Source organism: Panulirus ornatus, chromosome 23 (genome assembly GCF_036320965.1).
Source record: "Panulirus ornatus isolate Po-2019 chromosome 23, ASM3632096v1, whole genome shotgun sequence".
Lineage (NCBI taxonomy): Eukaryota > Metazoa > Arthropoda > Malacostraca > Decapoda > Palinuridae > Panulirus > Panulirus ornatus.
The window spans coordinates 1,841,555-1,858,129 of NC_092246.1; the positions used below are offsets into that span (position 1 = coordinate 1,841,555).

At 42.7% G+C, this 16,575-nt stretch overlaps 1 protein-coding gene across 3 annotated transcripts in view; it reads left to right on the forward strand.

Annotated features, from left to right (window-relative positions):
• LOC139756710 (uncharacterized) overlaps positions 1 to 16,575 on the forward strand; it is a 114,935-nt gene that overhangs the window by 55,439 nt on the left and 42,921 nt on the right. For 2 of the 3 annotated variants that reach the window (XR_011714420.1, XR_011714419.1), the window contains exon 2: positions 4,724 to 4,769. Coding sequence is in view for 1 of the 3 variants with exons in the window: in XM_071676393.1 (XP_071532494.1) it covers positions 4,724 to 4,769; positions 7,070 to 7,099 (76 nt within the window). In the remaining 2 variants the exon portion in view is untranslated. Of the gene's footprint in view, positions 1 to 4,723; positions 4,770 to 7,069; positions 7,622 to 16,575 lie in introns of those variants that run through there. The other variant, XM_071676393.1, reaches the window with a different exon arrangement.

The following is a 16,575-nucleotide window of genomic DNA, read 5'->3' on the forward strand; positions in this document are numbered from 1 at the left end:
CATGTCTGCGTCTGAGGGCTCCCTGACTGTGTATAATGTTTCGGGTGAAAGTCCTTGATTTCATACATAAACAGGAGTCTTATTGGAATTGTTTTTGCTAAGATGCATTTTGTTCAGGCTGTCTGCACCCCATGACATCCTCTATTATCATGTCTGGCCAGGAGGGTCATTATCAGGTATAAACCATTTATTTAGGAGCCTCCTACTGTATGTGATGATGATGACTGTACAGAAACACTGCCAGAATATTAAAGGAAACTGAAGACTCTATCAGAAGAGCCGCTTCGTCCCTCCACTTTATCAAAATACTATGCTGAGTCTTGAAGGGCTCATTATAAGAGGACATATTAACCTAAAACTATCATAACATTTCTAATTACAGCAGTAAATAATAACCAAGACGCCATCGGTGTCGTAATTATGGGGGAACAGGTCTTTAATTACGGGGCTTAAGAGGAAAGGTGTTGGGTAGGCCTACGTGATAGGTAATAGGCAAGGAGAGAAATTGTCTTGTCAGATATACCATAATTGCCCCTTCCCTTACCTCCCTCCCTGGCCTGGTTTCCCTCCACCCATATGTCAACAGTAAGGTGACACTTCCTTCTTAAATGGTACACATACATGAGAAAAAGATACAGTATTATGTGTAACTAGTCGGTGATTACAGTATGCACCTGAGTTACGATATGTACGGTATGTCTGGGCAGGTGATGTATGACCGTCTTGCACCGATGGTATGTATGTGTAAAGATATACATACATGTACACGCTCGAGAGCACACCTCCCTCCCCCCCCCCCTTCCCCGTACTGCAAAATAGGTGTTTATGTGGAGACCCGCCACATGATGCTCGACATTTATGATGCCTCCTTCTTCCCCCGGACAGAGGAGCTGTTGAATGCTCTTCCTTCCATCGTCTCCTCCTCCTCTTACAGTCTCTCTACCGTTAAGAGTCAGTTTTACAAACGCATGAGAAGCTCAAATTAATCTCTTCATTTTTTTTTCCTTATTTCATAATCCTTTCACCGACACCAATGACGGGGAATGTTGTGCCCGCGCCATCTCCCTCATTACATGAACATGGTAATTTGAAATGGGTGACTAGATAGACACACAGACGTGCCAGTGTTCACATCTTTGGTTGTGTGTGTAACCTTTTTATTCAACAGCCACGCTGAAGATAACACAAAACTATCACAAGTCACCAAAGCGTTATGGAAAACAGAAAAATTCCTCTTACCAAAAGGTGACCTGTATCAAGATAACATGATCGTAACAGGACCGTAAAAGGACCGTAACAGAAATTACCTCGAACGTCAGGCGTCACAGGAAGCCACAAATATCATCAAAATGTCACCCTTGACCGTAGGGTCGCTGGGTAACTCTAGCAAATTACGACAACCTACTTCATGACCTAAACCTGTATGATCCCGGGGAGCCGAGACCAGAGACCCGAGACCCCAGGTCAATAGACATCCTCTGAAACAGAGGAAAATTGAAGCTTAGACATACAGACCAGACAAACCCACAGTAACATATCTGACTGTGGTCTCTTATCCCTGTCTGCAAAGTCTTTGTCTGTTCTCAAAACAGATATATTTTCAGTTGTGTATAATGTATGATATCTTACCAGAATCAATAGTTTAAAATGATTATAAGCGTCTAATCATAATAATGATTCTCATATTATATTTTGATAATTGGTTGCTAAGCATTAAGTTTTTCCTGTTAATTTCATATCTATTTTCCCTTTACGTTCACTTGTTTTGGTTTATTTGAAATAATCTTGGCGTGACTTTTTAATTTACTTGCCATTACTCGGCGTTCAAATTCTTTCTTTAGATAAAAAGAACTTCTGTATCGTGATGGGACATGTGAATTATATTCAGATGCAGTACAAAAGTATTGAAGAATTTCCACATATATTCATCTGTCTTGTATTGTCTATTATTTCTTTATTTTTTTCATATTTTTACATATTTCCTCTTCTCTATTTGTGTTCATTTCATTTCTCAACGATCACTTCGCATCTCCAGATGAGTTCTTGTGGTTTCGTCACTGTTCCATTCTGTGTTTACTTTGGTATTGTCGTGTGGCAGATGGAGGTCCGGGTCTTCATTCTGAGTCAGATGTTCCCTTGATTCGAGGCGCAGATAAACCTTGACTGTAACTACCTTGAAATGGCCGCGTGTCCCAACGTTCCCACGGGAAATTAGAGAAGTTTTGTGTATCTTAATCAGCTATTTGACAACAAACTTCCCAGCTGTAGAAGCAGAGATGGAGGGAGAGGGAAAGAGGCAGGCAGGGAGGCAGGGAGAGGAGAATGTAAAGGGAGTATGAGGACTAGAAGGAGACTTGATTAAATATGGAAAGAGAAGGAAGAGAATGGTGAAGGAAGAAGAAAACTGGAAGATAGAAGGAGGAGAGAACTGAGAGGTGACAATATTGTAAAGAGGATGGACGAGGCCCGGTATGGGAAGAAGGGAGGTTAGGGAAGGAGCAACAGAAGGAGGAAGAGGAGGAGGAAGAGCAGGCGATAATAGCATAAGAGAAAGAAGGTAAGAGAAGGAGGGAGGGAAGTAGAGGTAACAGCAGGAGGTAAGTCGGTCGAAGGAAATACGCCGACATCTTTCTGGCTTGACTCCAAAGAAGAAACACCATTCTTCCGGTTCCTCTTTCACCCAATATACTCTAATTTGCTAAGTTTTGTCGGAAATCCAATTTACCAGTGTCATATTTTCTGGGTCTGGCGAGGGAGAGAAGGAGCAACACCCCCGCCGCATTACGACCCCGGATAAGGGTAATTAAGCGACGGATCTGCATCTTGTACCGGGCATCGGGTGAGGCCAGACGTGGCGCGGGTGCGACGCGACCGTTCGTTACCTGCTGCCTGGGGACGGGCCGCTCCGCTGGACGCGGGTTCCTTCTAGCGATGGTTTGATGTTATTTTGTGGATGGAGGCTGAGATAGGGGGAGATGGGAGGGAGGGAGGGCTAGGAGGGGAGACAGAGAGGGCGGGGGAGGCATGGAGTGGTGCTGGGGAGGGTGGGTTAAGGGAGAAGAGGGGAAGTGAATGGGAGAAACAGTTGGCAATCGTTCCCCTTTAACTCGATTTCCTTTCATTCTGACGTTTATCTAAATTATATATTTACCTCTTCATCCCAGCTTACATCCAGGAGTCATCTTTATCCTTTGGATAAGAACGTACGTAATGCCGTTCACGGATCATTGATCGGCGAATCATGAAGGTGAATAATCGACGCTGGGCCCCCCTCGCCCGCCACTCAGAGGGGGAACAAGAGGGGTCGAAATTCAGGGCAGAAGGAGGGGAGAAAAGAAGTGTGTGTGTGTGTGTGTGTGTGTGTGTGTGTGTGTGTGGGGGGGGGGGGGTTGCAGTCGCTAGTGGAGGTTGTCACCTGACCTGCGCAGCCGTACATACACTACCTCACCTTTAATATAATCATAACATCGTCAGGGCCTATCGTAAGGGCCTATCGTAAGGGCCTGTCGTTAGGGCCCATCGTCAGGGCCTTGAACGAGCATGAATCATAACTAGCGATCATTTTTCAGCACCTCAATTACACGAGGAACCTCGAGTGTTTATGTCGTAGGAAGTCTTTACTGTAGTGGGGGTATGAGGCTCTTGGTCACCAGCGGTTCCTTCCCTGTTCTATAGGAAGCCCCGAACATGACACCTTTAACTTCATTATTTCCCCGTAGGTTATGGTCGCCTCATTGCTTTGCCCATCCGCCTCCCGAAGCCGGATGTCGGGGTGTAATTTGACGATTTCGTTAAATTGGGAAGCTTTCTCTAAGGTGCCCTCGGCTGGAGTGTCTCTACTGCGGCTCTTGGAGTCTTCACCTGACGTAGGGTGGCGTGTCCTGAGTCTGGATGCTGGGAGAACCTCCATCCTGGTGACTTGTGGTCCGCCAGCAGTTGAGGGGTTTCGTAGAGATTTTAGCAGAGAGGGAGCGACTGTAGGTTATGCTAGTGTGTGTGTGTGTGTGTGTGTGTGTGTGTGTGTGCTGTTCTAGTGCACCTCCCTCATCATCTTCCTCACCCCCCGCCTCTGACACTGCATAGGCCGCTGACAATAGTGTGTGTCGGGCGCAGCGGTGAGGAAGAGGCCTAAGGTGTTGGACCAGGGAGGGTAGTAGGGAGGTGAACCCCCCAGGGAGATTGTGTGAAGTAGGGGCCTGGTGATGGGCTCTACCGCGTCCCAGTGCAACTCTAAGCTTCGATACTCACGCGAGCTTTACCTTTACATTCATTATTAATAAAAATGTCCAGAGAAAACCTTACGGAGCTGCTGTAAGGTTTATATGATATACATTTTAGTAAACGTATGAATATATCTTTCTGCTTTGTGGTCACTGGTTCTTTCTGGTAACGCTCGAGGAGTTACAGTCAAGGAACTGCACATTGAGACAACGTCTTGATCTCCAGTACCTCCTCCTCCTCCTCCTTCTCCTCCTCCTTCTCCTCCTCCTCCTCTTCCTCCTCCTCCTCCTCAAAGTATTCGAACAGTCATCTCGAGGAAAAGGAGACTCATGATTTACTTAACAGTGGGGAGGGAAGGATATGGGAGGGGCGAGTGGTAGAGATTAGAAGTTACCCAATCCGCTTATGTCCCACTTTGATTAATATCAGGAGAATGTCTTATTTACAGCTACCATGAAGCTTCCTCTTTATGGAGAATGACATTTTCTTTCATCTCTTTCAGAGAGAAACATCTCAAGACATTCGCCATCTTCCTTCTACAGGAACTGGTGAGTATTGTATCAAAATTATTTTCTGGTTTCAGTTAGTATTCCTTTTTGACATATTGAGATCGTATAGCTGAGCGGATGGTGATATATATATATATATATATATATATATATATATATATATATATATATATATATATATATATATATATATATATATATATATGAATGAAGGTGAAATCGCAATTCAGTAGGAGTTCATATAATTCTATTTAACATGTAATTTTTCTATCCAAGTAGCATTACATGTTTCACATAGACATCTGCCTTATCATCAGTTGTCATTAATTCATAAAGTTTTCAAATCCCAACACGGACACAACAACAGCATCTCGCCTCTGCTACTGTAGACGACGCCTCACATGTATGACAAAAATACATGCTGAATGAAATTATGTGAACTACTACTGCATTGCAATTTCACCTTCATAACTATCATCACGGACCAATGTGATCAACATATATATGAATATATATATATATATATATATATATATATATATATATATATATATATATATATATATATATATATATATATATATATATATATATATATATATATATATATATATATATATGTGTGTGTGTGTGTGTGTGTGTGTGTGTGTGTGTTTAAAAGGAATGCGTTCATTAGTGTATCTCGTACTTAATAATGATAATAATAATAATAACAACAATGATGCACACCCATAATAAGAAAGAATTCGAATCTTTTATCTCAACACAACATCAGTACACAACACAACTCGACCCTGTAATGCGAATATAGAGTCAAGCATCCCATTTTCCTTATGATAAATTTCTCTAAAGCGACCGTCATCTGAGATAGAGTGGAAGTCGTTATATCGCATGAACTCCTTTAACTGGACTGTGGCGTCTTGTTACTGTGTGCCCTGGCTATAAGGTCTTTCGCAAGACACTCCTTTAAAAGGACCGTTCATCCTTGTTACAGTGTGATGCTGATATAACTATCCTAATTCTAATACCATCGTCTGTAACGAATTCCTTTAAGGGGAACGTCTCTCTTTGTTACAACGAAATCCGGATATAACTCCCCTTCTCTATATGCCATCTCCTATGATAAGGGAATCGTTTCTCCTCGTTACTACGTAATCCGGATATAGGATCCTTTCCCAATATACCTTTCCTATCAGCTCCTTTAAGCGGACTATCTCTCCTTGTGATAGTGAGATCCGGGTAAAGTGGTCCTTTCTTGCTATATTACTCTCTCTAATGAAGTCGCTTAAAGTGAACGTGTCCTCTTACAAGCGGATTCCGGATAAAATCTTCCTCCTCTTGATATACCAACCCCTGCATCATCCCTTTTAAACGAGCCGTCTCTAGTCACCACAGCGGAACACGGATTTAAGCTCCCCTTCTCCATATACCACCCTTTGCATCAGACCCCTTTAAGTGGGCCGCCTGTGGCAGTCAGAGCGGAATCCGGGTACCAGGACCGTGTAGAAGACGGAGCTGGTGTTTGCATACTATTAATTGGCTCACTAGGCGAAATACCCTTTAAAGAATCTTTCTAATTGGCCTCACGAACCTGGCACCTTGGCATAGGGCGGCTTTCCACGACTTCTTGTTCCACGCGATGAAGTTGAGGAAGACAGGCTTATCCCGACAGATGTTCACTGTTGCTCTGTTTAAGGCAGAGCTGCACCGGATACGATCGGGTTTGTTTCATTGCCGCGAACAGTTCTTTATTGCTTCCCTTTCCCCGGTCTAGATAAGGGGGATTAGATTTGCCATAGCGTCCCAAATAGCTGTTTATGTCTATCTGTCTTTGTCTCAGTGATACGGGGAACCGATCTATCTTAGTGCTGTGAAATGTACTTTTATTTTGTTATCTGTTTACGTCTGAAAATGAGAATGAAATTCATTCTAGCGTCCCTAAAGATTATCGATTTTTTCTTTGTCTCTGCCTTGAATTTGGGAGATCAGATATATTCTTCTGCATCGAGTGAGTGTCTATTTTCTACCTATCAGTGACAAAGACACATAGTAAATGTAATTTCTTTTTTTTCTATCAATCGGAATGTATTTCAACTCTTTACTTTTAATACAGGTAATTATAGACCTAGTCTACTCTAGCTCCCCGAATATGTGTTCATGGCTTCACAAAACGTACCTTCGGAAGCTGAAAGTTTAATTTATTCTTGAGCCTCGAATGATCGTTCAATTTCAACCTGTCTATAATATAGACAGATAAAAGGTCACATCTGTTCTTGTGATAGAATATTTGTTTCTCATTCCTGTAACTCGTTTGTGATTCTTGATTTTCTTGTTTACAGACGAAGATGAGCTACGTACGTGTTGGCTAGGTTCAACACTGATCGTACAAGAGGCTACATAACTTGATTAATAGATTGATTTTGTGACAGATCCATCAAACCTCAAAGGAAATAAGATACATCTGTAAAGATTAAAGTGTGGTTAGAATATCGTTGTAATAGTGGTTCTATAGACATGCCTGGAAGGTATGTTAACAGTTAGTGTGTACAGGTCAATAGTGTTATCATCGGTGTATTAAGCACGTCGGTGTCAGGTGGTTAGAAAGGTAATCTGTGACGCATTTCTTCCCGACGATTGTTTGAAATACAATTATCTTCCTCCTGGCTGATATGACACAGTCTACAAGAATGATCAAGAAAGAATATCAAATTAAACCGGGAAGTTTAGACCTCATGGGTAAGGTGGTACGACCCTCACTCCAGCATAACAGCACGACCATTTGAGTGTGACGGTTTGTCCCCTAGAGAGAGAGAGAGAGAGAGAGAGAGAGAGAGAGAGAGAGAGAGAGAGAGAGAGAGAGAGAGAGAGAGAGAGAGAGAGAGAGAGAGAGAGACTAGGTGGACACCAGATGGTCAGATTCCCGTGGAGACATAATTGTCTCGTAATTAATGACATTTTGTCACAATTTATGAAGGATGTAGAGTCACAGGACCTACCACGTCTTCCTCCGTCCTGAGAGGACTTCCCTCGTGGCATATGAGATGCTCTAGTGATGACAGCACTAGTACTAGCAGCACTAGTAGTAGCAGAGGTACTAGATATGCTCTAGTGCTAGTAGTAGTAGTAGCAGTGGTAGTTGTAGTAGTAGTAGTAGTAGTAGTAGTAGTAGTAGTAGTAGTAGTAGTAGTAGTGCAGTCGTTCTTAAGAATTACTCCATCAGTCACAAGAGTCGTACCGCTGTGCTCAAGGGTCGTACCGCCATGCCCAAGAGTCGTACCGGCCTACTCTGTGTCTTGCTGAAGGATCGAACCCCTGTGCTCTGGATGTTATAAGAAAGAGATTCTCAAAATCTATTGACCAAAACAGCAAAAACAATATCTTGGTTTGGATATCTGAAAATTAAAAATCTGGACAAATCATACAGGAATTTCAACAAAAGAAATTGATTGTAAGAGAAAGTATGGAAGCCTCGGGAAGAGGAATATATCAATCAAACATCATTATACAGGAACCTATCAATCTTGCCCACTGGAAAATGAGGGAAACTTACTGTGGAAAATGTGAATTACTGCGGCAGTAGAAATTGTCAATCTTTGCCAAACGGGAAATCATAAACCTTGGGAGGAAGAGGATGTCACTACTGAATACATTCTGGTGTTCATACACTGGAGGAATGAAGTCAAGATATTCTATAAGTCCCCCTCCTCCTCCTCCTCCCCCTCCTCCTCCCCCTCCTCCTCCCTCCCTCAATTAGTATATTTTTTCCTCATCGTCGATACATTGTGCTTATTTGGTGTTGTGTGCTGAAGACAAACGAAGAATTTTGAATACCTCAGAGGAGTGAATTGTAAGCAATGTCAAAAATCTCTTGTGGTAAATGGAAAATTATCTACATTAAATTATATATATATATATATATATATATATATATATATATATATATATATATATATATATATATATATATATATATATATATATATATATATATACATATATATATATATATATATATATATATATTCCCTTCTGCCAGCCAGGCAGCGCAGACGTTAGCCATCTTGAAAAATATGTCCTTCAAGTTTAATGTAAATATGAAGAGGAGGAAGCTGAGGATTTATGTAAACGAGATGACATCAGGAGACGGTTGGCACCTTGTGTGGCACTGTGCATCAGGAGGTGGTTGGCACCTTGTGTGGCACTGTGCAACATGCTTGTTCTGTCTGGTTCGTGATGTGTATAGTTCACCTGGTATTGCTCTTTCTAGTAGACGGAGAGAGAGAGAGAGAGAGAGAGAGAGAGAGAGAGAGAGAGAGAGAGAGAGAGAGAGAGAGAGAGAGAGAGAGAGAGAGAGAGAGAGAGAGAGAGAGAGAGAGAGAGAGAGAGAGAGAGAGAGTAAAGGTATTGTTCAGAAACAGAGAAGTAAGACAGCTCCCCCATCAAACATACAGCCAGATTCTGGACACCATAACAATAACTCGAGGTGCGAACCCGGCTATTCACCAGTCAGAACGCGTCGTCTTTCATGGAATTTTCATCCACTGCAGCGATGATTTATTGATCTGATGGCTTCTGCGAATGGGATGTAATATGTATAAGTATTTCTCCACGACCACACAGGTAAAATAGCAGGTTTTGTGAAGCCGTGAATCTGGTCTTACGGGATTTCATATATATATATATATATATATATATATATATATGTATATATATATATATATATATATATATATATATATATATATATATATATATATATATATATATATATATATATATATATATATATATATATATATATATATATATATATATATATATATATATATATATATATATATATATATATATATATATACACAGAGATGGATAGATAGATGTGTATACATGTATCTAGATGCACATACACACGTACATACAGAAGGAGAGAAAGATATCTGCAATAGGACATTATCCCAAGGTTGTACCCTGAGAGGGCCACCCAGCCTCCCGGCCCCTCACTAGGGAGGGAAAGAAGTATAACCAGTTTTTTGCCTTCTTGGTCATCAGGTTGAGACTAATGTTGGTGGAGGATGGCTCATAAAAAGCCAACTTACCATAGGCTTGTGAGGCTATATGAGATGATGAGAAGCTGCTCATTAGCTCACAAATCCTGGTGTACACTATAGGAACTCCCTTGCCGGAGTCCGCTGGTGGATAATGACCTGTTTCTCCGTCCGTCTGTCTGTCTGCTTCTCTGTCTATCTCTCTGTCAGCCTCTTGCTCTGAGTAACTGTTTGTATATTTAGGTTTGTCTCTTTCTAGAGAGTAATAAGAGGCAATCAGTCACCAACCACGTTATTGGTAAGGTCTGTGACGGCAATGCTCAAGTAGCTGTCAAGTTTCTTTCCTTTGTCCTTGGTTGGTGTCGTTTCTCTTTGCCTCACTCACGAGTGGGCTGCCGGGACTCACTCCACAAACATACAATGTCTACAGCTCGTGCGTGACACGCGACAACACGACCCAACAAGACCCGCTCTTGGTGACTATATTTTCCAGCAGTGAACCTCACGCGCTAGCCACGCCCTCTGGCCAAAGCTCTCTGTAAGCACCAAGTCAGAGGACTTGCACTGTGTCCGGCTGTCTGTCTGTCTGTCTGTCTCTTTCTCTCTATCTTCCCCATCTTTATCACCGTCTGCCTGCCTCTGTCTCTGTCTGTATCTCTGTCTTCCTGTCTGTCCCTCGTCTCACCTGCCAGCACCAGTGAAGCAGCAGCAGGACAGATGGTTAGCGGGAGAACGTAACTAGACAAACTAACTTAATTCTCCGTCCTTATTCTTGCCTCTTACGCCTCTTTAAATCACGCTCAAATAAAAATGACTGCGGTAATGTTTCACAATGAGAGGATCCGAGCAAGACATGTAAAGTTTTCAGTCCTTTGTCTTTGAATTAGATCCGAATTAGAACTTTCCCATGTTTCCGGAATGTTGTAAATTAGTTCCCCCCTTTTTTTCCACCGGCTGATATTTACGATTTTTTCCTTTTTGTAAATCATACTTGGATATGTAATTTTCCTGGCCGGAGGAAGACACAACCACGTAGAATAATTACAAAAATTAGTTTCTCATTTGCTTATCTTCAGTGTAGGAAAGTGTGATTCAGCAGCTCCTGAACACATGGGCAACAAGCAGGCAAGATGAAAGAGGCAGACGGTATATACATATGTAAAGTGAATGAAGTATTAATTATTGATCAGATATACATATGTGACACACACACACACACACACACACACACACACACACACACACACACACACAAAGACTTTCATATTCACTATATTTCCCAAAGGATGAACACTATGTATACTTGGAGTTACCAGCGATAACATATGTGCCCACATCCTCTGGTGGGGCGTTAGGTTCTCATCACCGGTCAGTCGTACGACCTCCTCATGGGCCCAGCTCGTAATGTTACGACACCAGACGACCCCACCCGTCCGTCCGCCAACACGGAATTAATTTCTCGGTCAACTTGTGTCGCCCACATAACCTGGACCGTACCTGACAGCCTCAGTGTAAGTTATTGGGAGGATTTACTTTTATGTGTGAGAGAGAGAGAGAGAGAGAGAGAGAGAGAGAGAGAGAGAGAGAGAGAGAGAGAGAGAGAGAGAGAGAGAGAGAGAGAGAGAGAGAGAGAGAGAGAGAGAGAGAGAGAGAGAGAGAGAGAGACCATAAGGGTTATCATCACCTATAATGCTAGGGTAGTCAGGGCTTTAGCGATGACCCAGCCCTCGTAATCACAGACCTATTCGCCATGGGTCAAATTGGATACCTATAAAGTGTTACGGCCCATTCACGGGGTCGACTCAACCTAAACAGCACGGTCGTAATTGCACGTAGGACGTAGTTCACCTGCCCACGGGGATCCGGGCCCCTGGGTGTCTGTGAGGTATGGATCACAAGAGCTTGATGCGACCTACACGCGAAGATCAAACTGTTTTGTAGGATGCTCTTGAGGTCGAATCGACTTGCTCATTTGAAACAGAACTGGGTATCTAAAAGGTATGGTGCACTTGCAGGTCGAATCGACCTACTAACAACAGTTCTACCTTAATCATCCCCTCCCCCACCCACGACCTTACTTAATGACATATAGTGGTGGATTACGTTCAATAAAAGCAAAGATAGAGTAAAAGCTTTAAAGAAAGAAGAGAATGATTAGCAACAGTGTAAGAAGAGATATCTTTGTTGCGTTCCTTTGCACCTTCTCTGTTAGTTCTTTATGCTTGTCTGCGCGCTCTGACCAAATCTGAAAACTTAACATATTATGGCTTTGGCATAATATATATTATGAATGATTTGCTGATTATCTCTTACTCAACATATTCTAACAATATCTAATAATTCGCTAGCAGAAAGTCTGTTTCTTTTACACTTCTCCCAAGATGGAGCTTTGGCAATAGTTGCGTAGTGTCGACTCCCAAATCTTGTTCCTTGCAAACAAAGAAAGGCTGTACGAAGCAACGACCGTCTTCTCTCTGCCATCTAAAGCGTAAAAATTATAATCAGTGAAAACATAAAGAAAAAATGGAGAAAAAGATGAGGGAAGTCCCCTTTTGATCAGAGCTTATTGCAAATTTCGCAGGTGAAATCCAATCGAGACATTAAGCCAATAACTTCTGGTCCCTAGATCAATAGCAAGTCTAAATTACGCTCACTCGGGTTTAGCTTTGTTACTAATGATATTGCCAAGCTATTGCTCAGCCATAAACAAAACCCATTGGCTGCCTTCTCTTTCTTTTCCTCTACAACCGAATCCCAGATCAAGTGGACAAATTAGATTTGCAAAAGAAAGAAAAAAAATAAGGTGTTTACGCTAAGTGAACAAATGTATACTGTCTTGGTGTTTCGACATCAATCATCCCTTCTTAATTAGTATTATCTAAGTAACTGCAAAGGATGTCTAGCATTTTGATATATATATATATATATATATATATATATATATATATATATATATATATATATATATATATATATATATATATATATATATATATATATATATATATATATATATATATATATATCCCTGAGGATAGGGGAGAAAGAATACTTCCCACGTATACCCTGCGTGTCGTAGAAGGCGACTAAAAGGGAAGGGAGCGGGGGGCTGGAAATCCTCCCCTCTCGTTTTTGATTTTCCAGAAGAAGAAACAGTGAAGGGAGCCAAGTGAGGATTTCCCTCAAAGGCTCAGTCCTCTGTTTTTAACGCTACCTCGCTAATGCGGGAAATGGCAAATAATATGAAAAAAAAAAATGTATATCCACGTGGGACGAGTCATGCTTTCTCGTCTGCCTCCTGGCCACTACTGACCTCCAGGCAACACCACAAACACCGCTTGACCACATTACAGGACCCGTGATGACCAACGTGTAAGGTCGTACCACGCTCACCTCACACGACATCTTTACTCCCCTCGACTCGTACGGTGGATGTGGCCATCTTCTTGAGCGCTGCAGGCGCCCTTATAGGAGGTTATCCTGGGGTGGCCAGGAACGTAAGCAAGTAGCAGACAGTCCTCTTGTGGCAGGATCCTCCGCAAGGGGGTGGCGCTCACCGGGGCGCCCCTAACGATCCCTTACGTGTATTGTGAAACAGCGAAGGGAGACACACACCCCCTTGCGGCATCCCAGCGTGACCCAGCGGGGAACCTGGTCATTATGGGGTAAGCGGAGGAGGAAGAGGAGGTGGAGGAGGAGAAGGAGGGGATAAGCAGAAGGAGAAGAAGGAGTAAGGAGCTAAGGAGGAATGAGCAGTAGCAGGAAAACAAAAATAGAAGAGAGAGAAGAAAGAGAGGGGAAGGGAAGAGGAGAAGCAGAAGCATAATGAGAAAGAGAAAAAAAAGGCTAAACGTGAGAAGGGAAAAATAAGGATGGAAAAGCAAGAAGAGAAAGATGGAACAGACGAAGCAAGAGACCCCCCCCCCTCCCTCCATATTTTCTCCCCCACTCCATTTTCCCTCGCATCTCGCCCCGGGGGGCGTCGCCCCAGACAAGAGCCTGACTCAGTTCGTGAGACGACCACCCCCATTTACTCCCCTTCCCCTGTTACCATCCCTTTTCCCCCACCCCCCAAACCCCCACGCCTCTTTCTTCTCCCATACCCCCACATACCCCTCCCTCCTTCAACCTGATCTCTTCACCTCTTCTTTAAAAGGAATTCTCACTGTACCTTTGCCTCAGAGGGTCTGATACTCGGACTACTGAATATATGAGTATATATCTTTACCTATATAGAAATATAGACTACTGATATTTCTATATCTATAAGAGTTCAGAGAATTCACCCAAAGGTAGAATAAAACTTTTTGGTTATAATTAGATCAATCAAAGCTCATATCCCAAATGAACCCTTCACATGTGCTAAAAATTACTTGTGCTTTCTTGAGCTTTCTGCTTAATGGTAATTGCTTGTAAACAGAAGGATGAAGTAAAGGTGGTGCGTCTAGCAGGAGGCAAAAGATGAGTTGAAGGAGATGAGTAAATTGGGAGAGTTAACATGATGTGTTTCTTACAACATGGTTACCATTCCAATGTTTCTCAGCAGAAGGTTATACGTCTATCTGTCTCTCCAGTCTATCTATCTATATATCTACCCAACTGTCTATCTATCTATATATCTCTTGGTGGGTCGTATGTGGCAGACAGCCACTGACCAGTGAGGTACATAACCAGTACTTCCCACCTGGGTAGAGGGAGGGTTAGTGACGGCTGTGTAGCGAGCCACCACTACAGTGGTTCCTGTATGACGTAATTTTAGTCGGGCTTGGTTCATTCATGATGAGGTCGTAACGTTCCGTGGTTGCTGCGTCACTCGTGTGTAACGTGACGTGGGTTTAGTGAGCCATGGTTGTGACGTAGTGTGACAAGGTTGCAGTGTGTTGTGGTTGGTGGTTGTCCCTTAACATCATTGCTACGTTACGTGGCGTGGTTATCGCCTGGCATTGGTTGTAAACTGAAATCAAAGCTTTTTTTATTGTGATTTATCTCTCGTAACGTAACAGTTACGTGAAACTGATAGTTACGAGATTTCATAGTTACCATGTTACTGTGTCACTTGAAGCTGGTGTTACGTAAACCTTTTGTTACTTAAAATGATATGTTTCAGGAAGTGTGCGTTGTGTTAGGCGGCTATTATGTGTTGCGGTTGTGACATGTGATTGTTACGTGACGAGGATGGTTTGTGACGTATTCGTGAGGTAACAGACAGACACATGTACACACGATGACTAATGTACAACACACACACACACACACACACACACAACACACACACACACACACAAAACTCACAGGCGTTGTTGAAATAACATAGCCATCCCCCACCCCTCACCCCGGCGGGGGTAGAGCGACCTACCATTCAGCTGGGTGAACGTAATAACGTACACAAGGCAACGCTGGCTGCGAAGTGAAGACCTAGGGCAATGGCGCTTTACCTCGCTTTTGCCTCCCACCTTATATCCGGCCAGTGACCTTTTTAACCGGGAAAATATATCCGCTATACTCGATAATCTGTGGTATATCCCCATAATCTGTGGTATATCCTCATAAAAATCTCTCTTTTTATCACCAACATTGCGAGGACAGCGATTCTCGCAGCGGTGGCCATGCTGTAATAAGCAGCGTAAATCTTTCACCCATAATCTCATTTCCTTTACATCATCTGGCTCATTCGGCGCATGGAGATGAAGAGAGAGAGAGAGAGGAGGGGAAAAAATGTCCTTTGGTTAGGAAGTTGAATTCATTAATCACAGCGAGGGAGGCTGGAGGTGACGGCTGCCCTGGAGATCACACCATGTCTGGTCTGTCTGTGTCCCGGGACGAAGACAGGACGGGAGAGAGAGAGAGAGAGAGAGAGAGAGAGAGAGAGAGAGAGAGAGAGAGAGAGAGAGAGAGAGAGAGAGAGAGAGAGAGAGAGAGAGAGAGAGAGAGAGAGAGGGCAAGGAGGAAGGAAGAAGAGATGGGAGGACAGGAGAATACAAGGGTTGGAGGAACAGCAGAATGCAAGAAGAGAGAAAAACGAAGGAAGCAAAAGAAGCAATTATTGAGGAAAGGAAAGAAGAAATTACTGAATTATCATCATTGTCACTATCACATCGTCACTATCGTCTTCATCTTCCGCAAGGGTACAGATGTATAGCATTAAGGATATATGTCATTCATTCTTCACAGCTCATTGTGTATACACGAATTATATCACTCTTGCGACATCTTATCATGAAATTATTCATATACCTTTGTTGCTATTAGAAAATAAGACGATATTGTCGAAAGGCGAAAACTTTGCTTGTTATTCCGCAGCTCTCAGGAAGCCGGCCACGTCCATAAGGCGTGACCACAGGAAAGCAGTGTGGTGATACTGTGTACAGGACTGAGGTGTGTTCTGTGTCTTCTGTGTGTAAGTTACATCTTGGGTAAGACGGGTCTTATGATATATTGCGATAATGTTTGTGATGGAGAGATGTGTGGCGTCCAGAAAACAGGCGAGAAAGTGTAACTCGTACATGTCTGGGGAGTGTAGTTTCAGATGGGTGAATGTCTGATGGGGTAGTGCTGAAGACTGGGCTGGGGGACGATTGTTTGGTCCTTGTCAGGTTACTTTGGTGTGTGTATGTCTTGCCAGACTCGAATATTTTGGGAGAGGGTTGTTGAAGCATAAAGCATGGCTGAGCTTTTTATTTCTGCTTGGGTGTTGATGTTTGAGTGCAGAGTGATTTAGAGGGGAAGATCTTGTGCTGCTGCAAAGACCTGATCGCCGAATATCAAGGTGACATTGTACTGGAAATATTATTGCTTCTTTG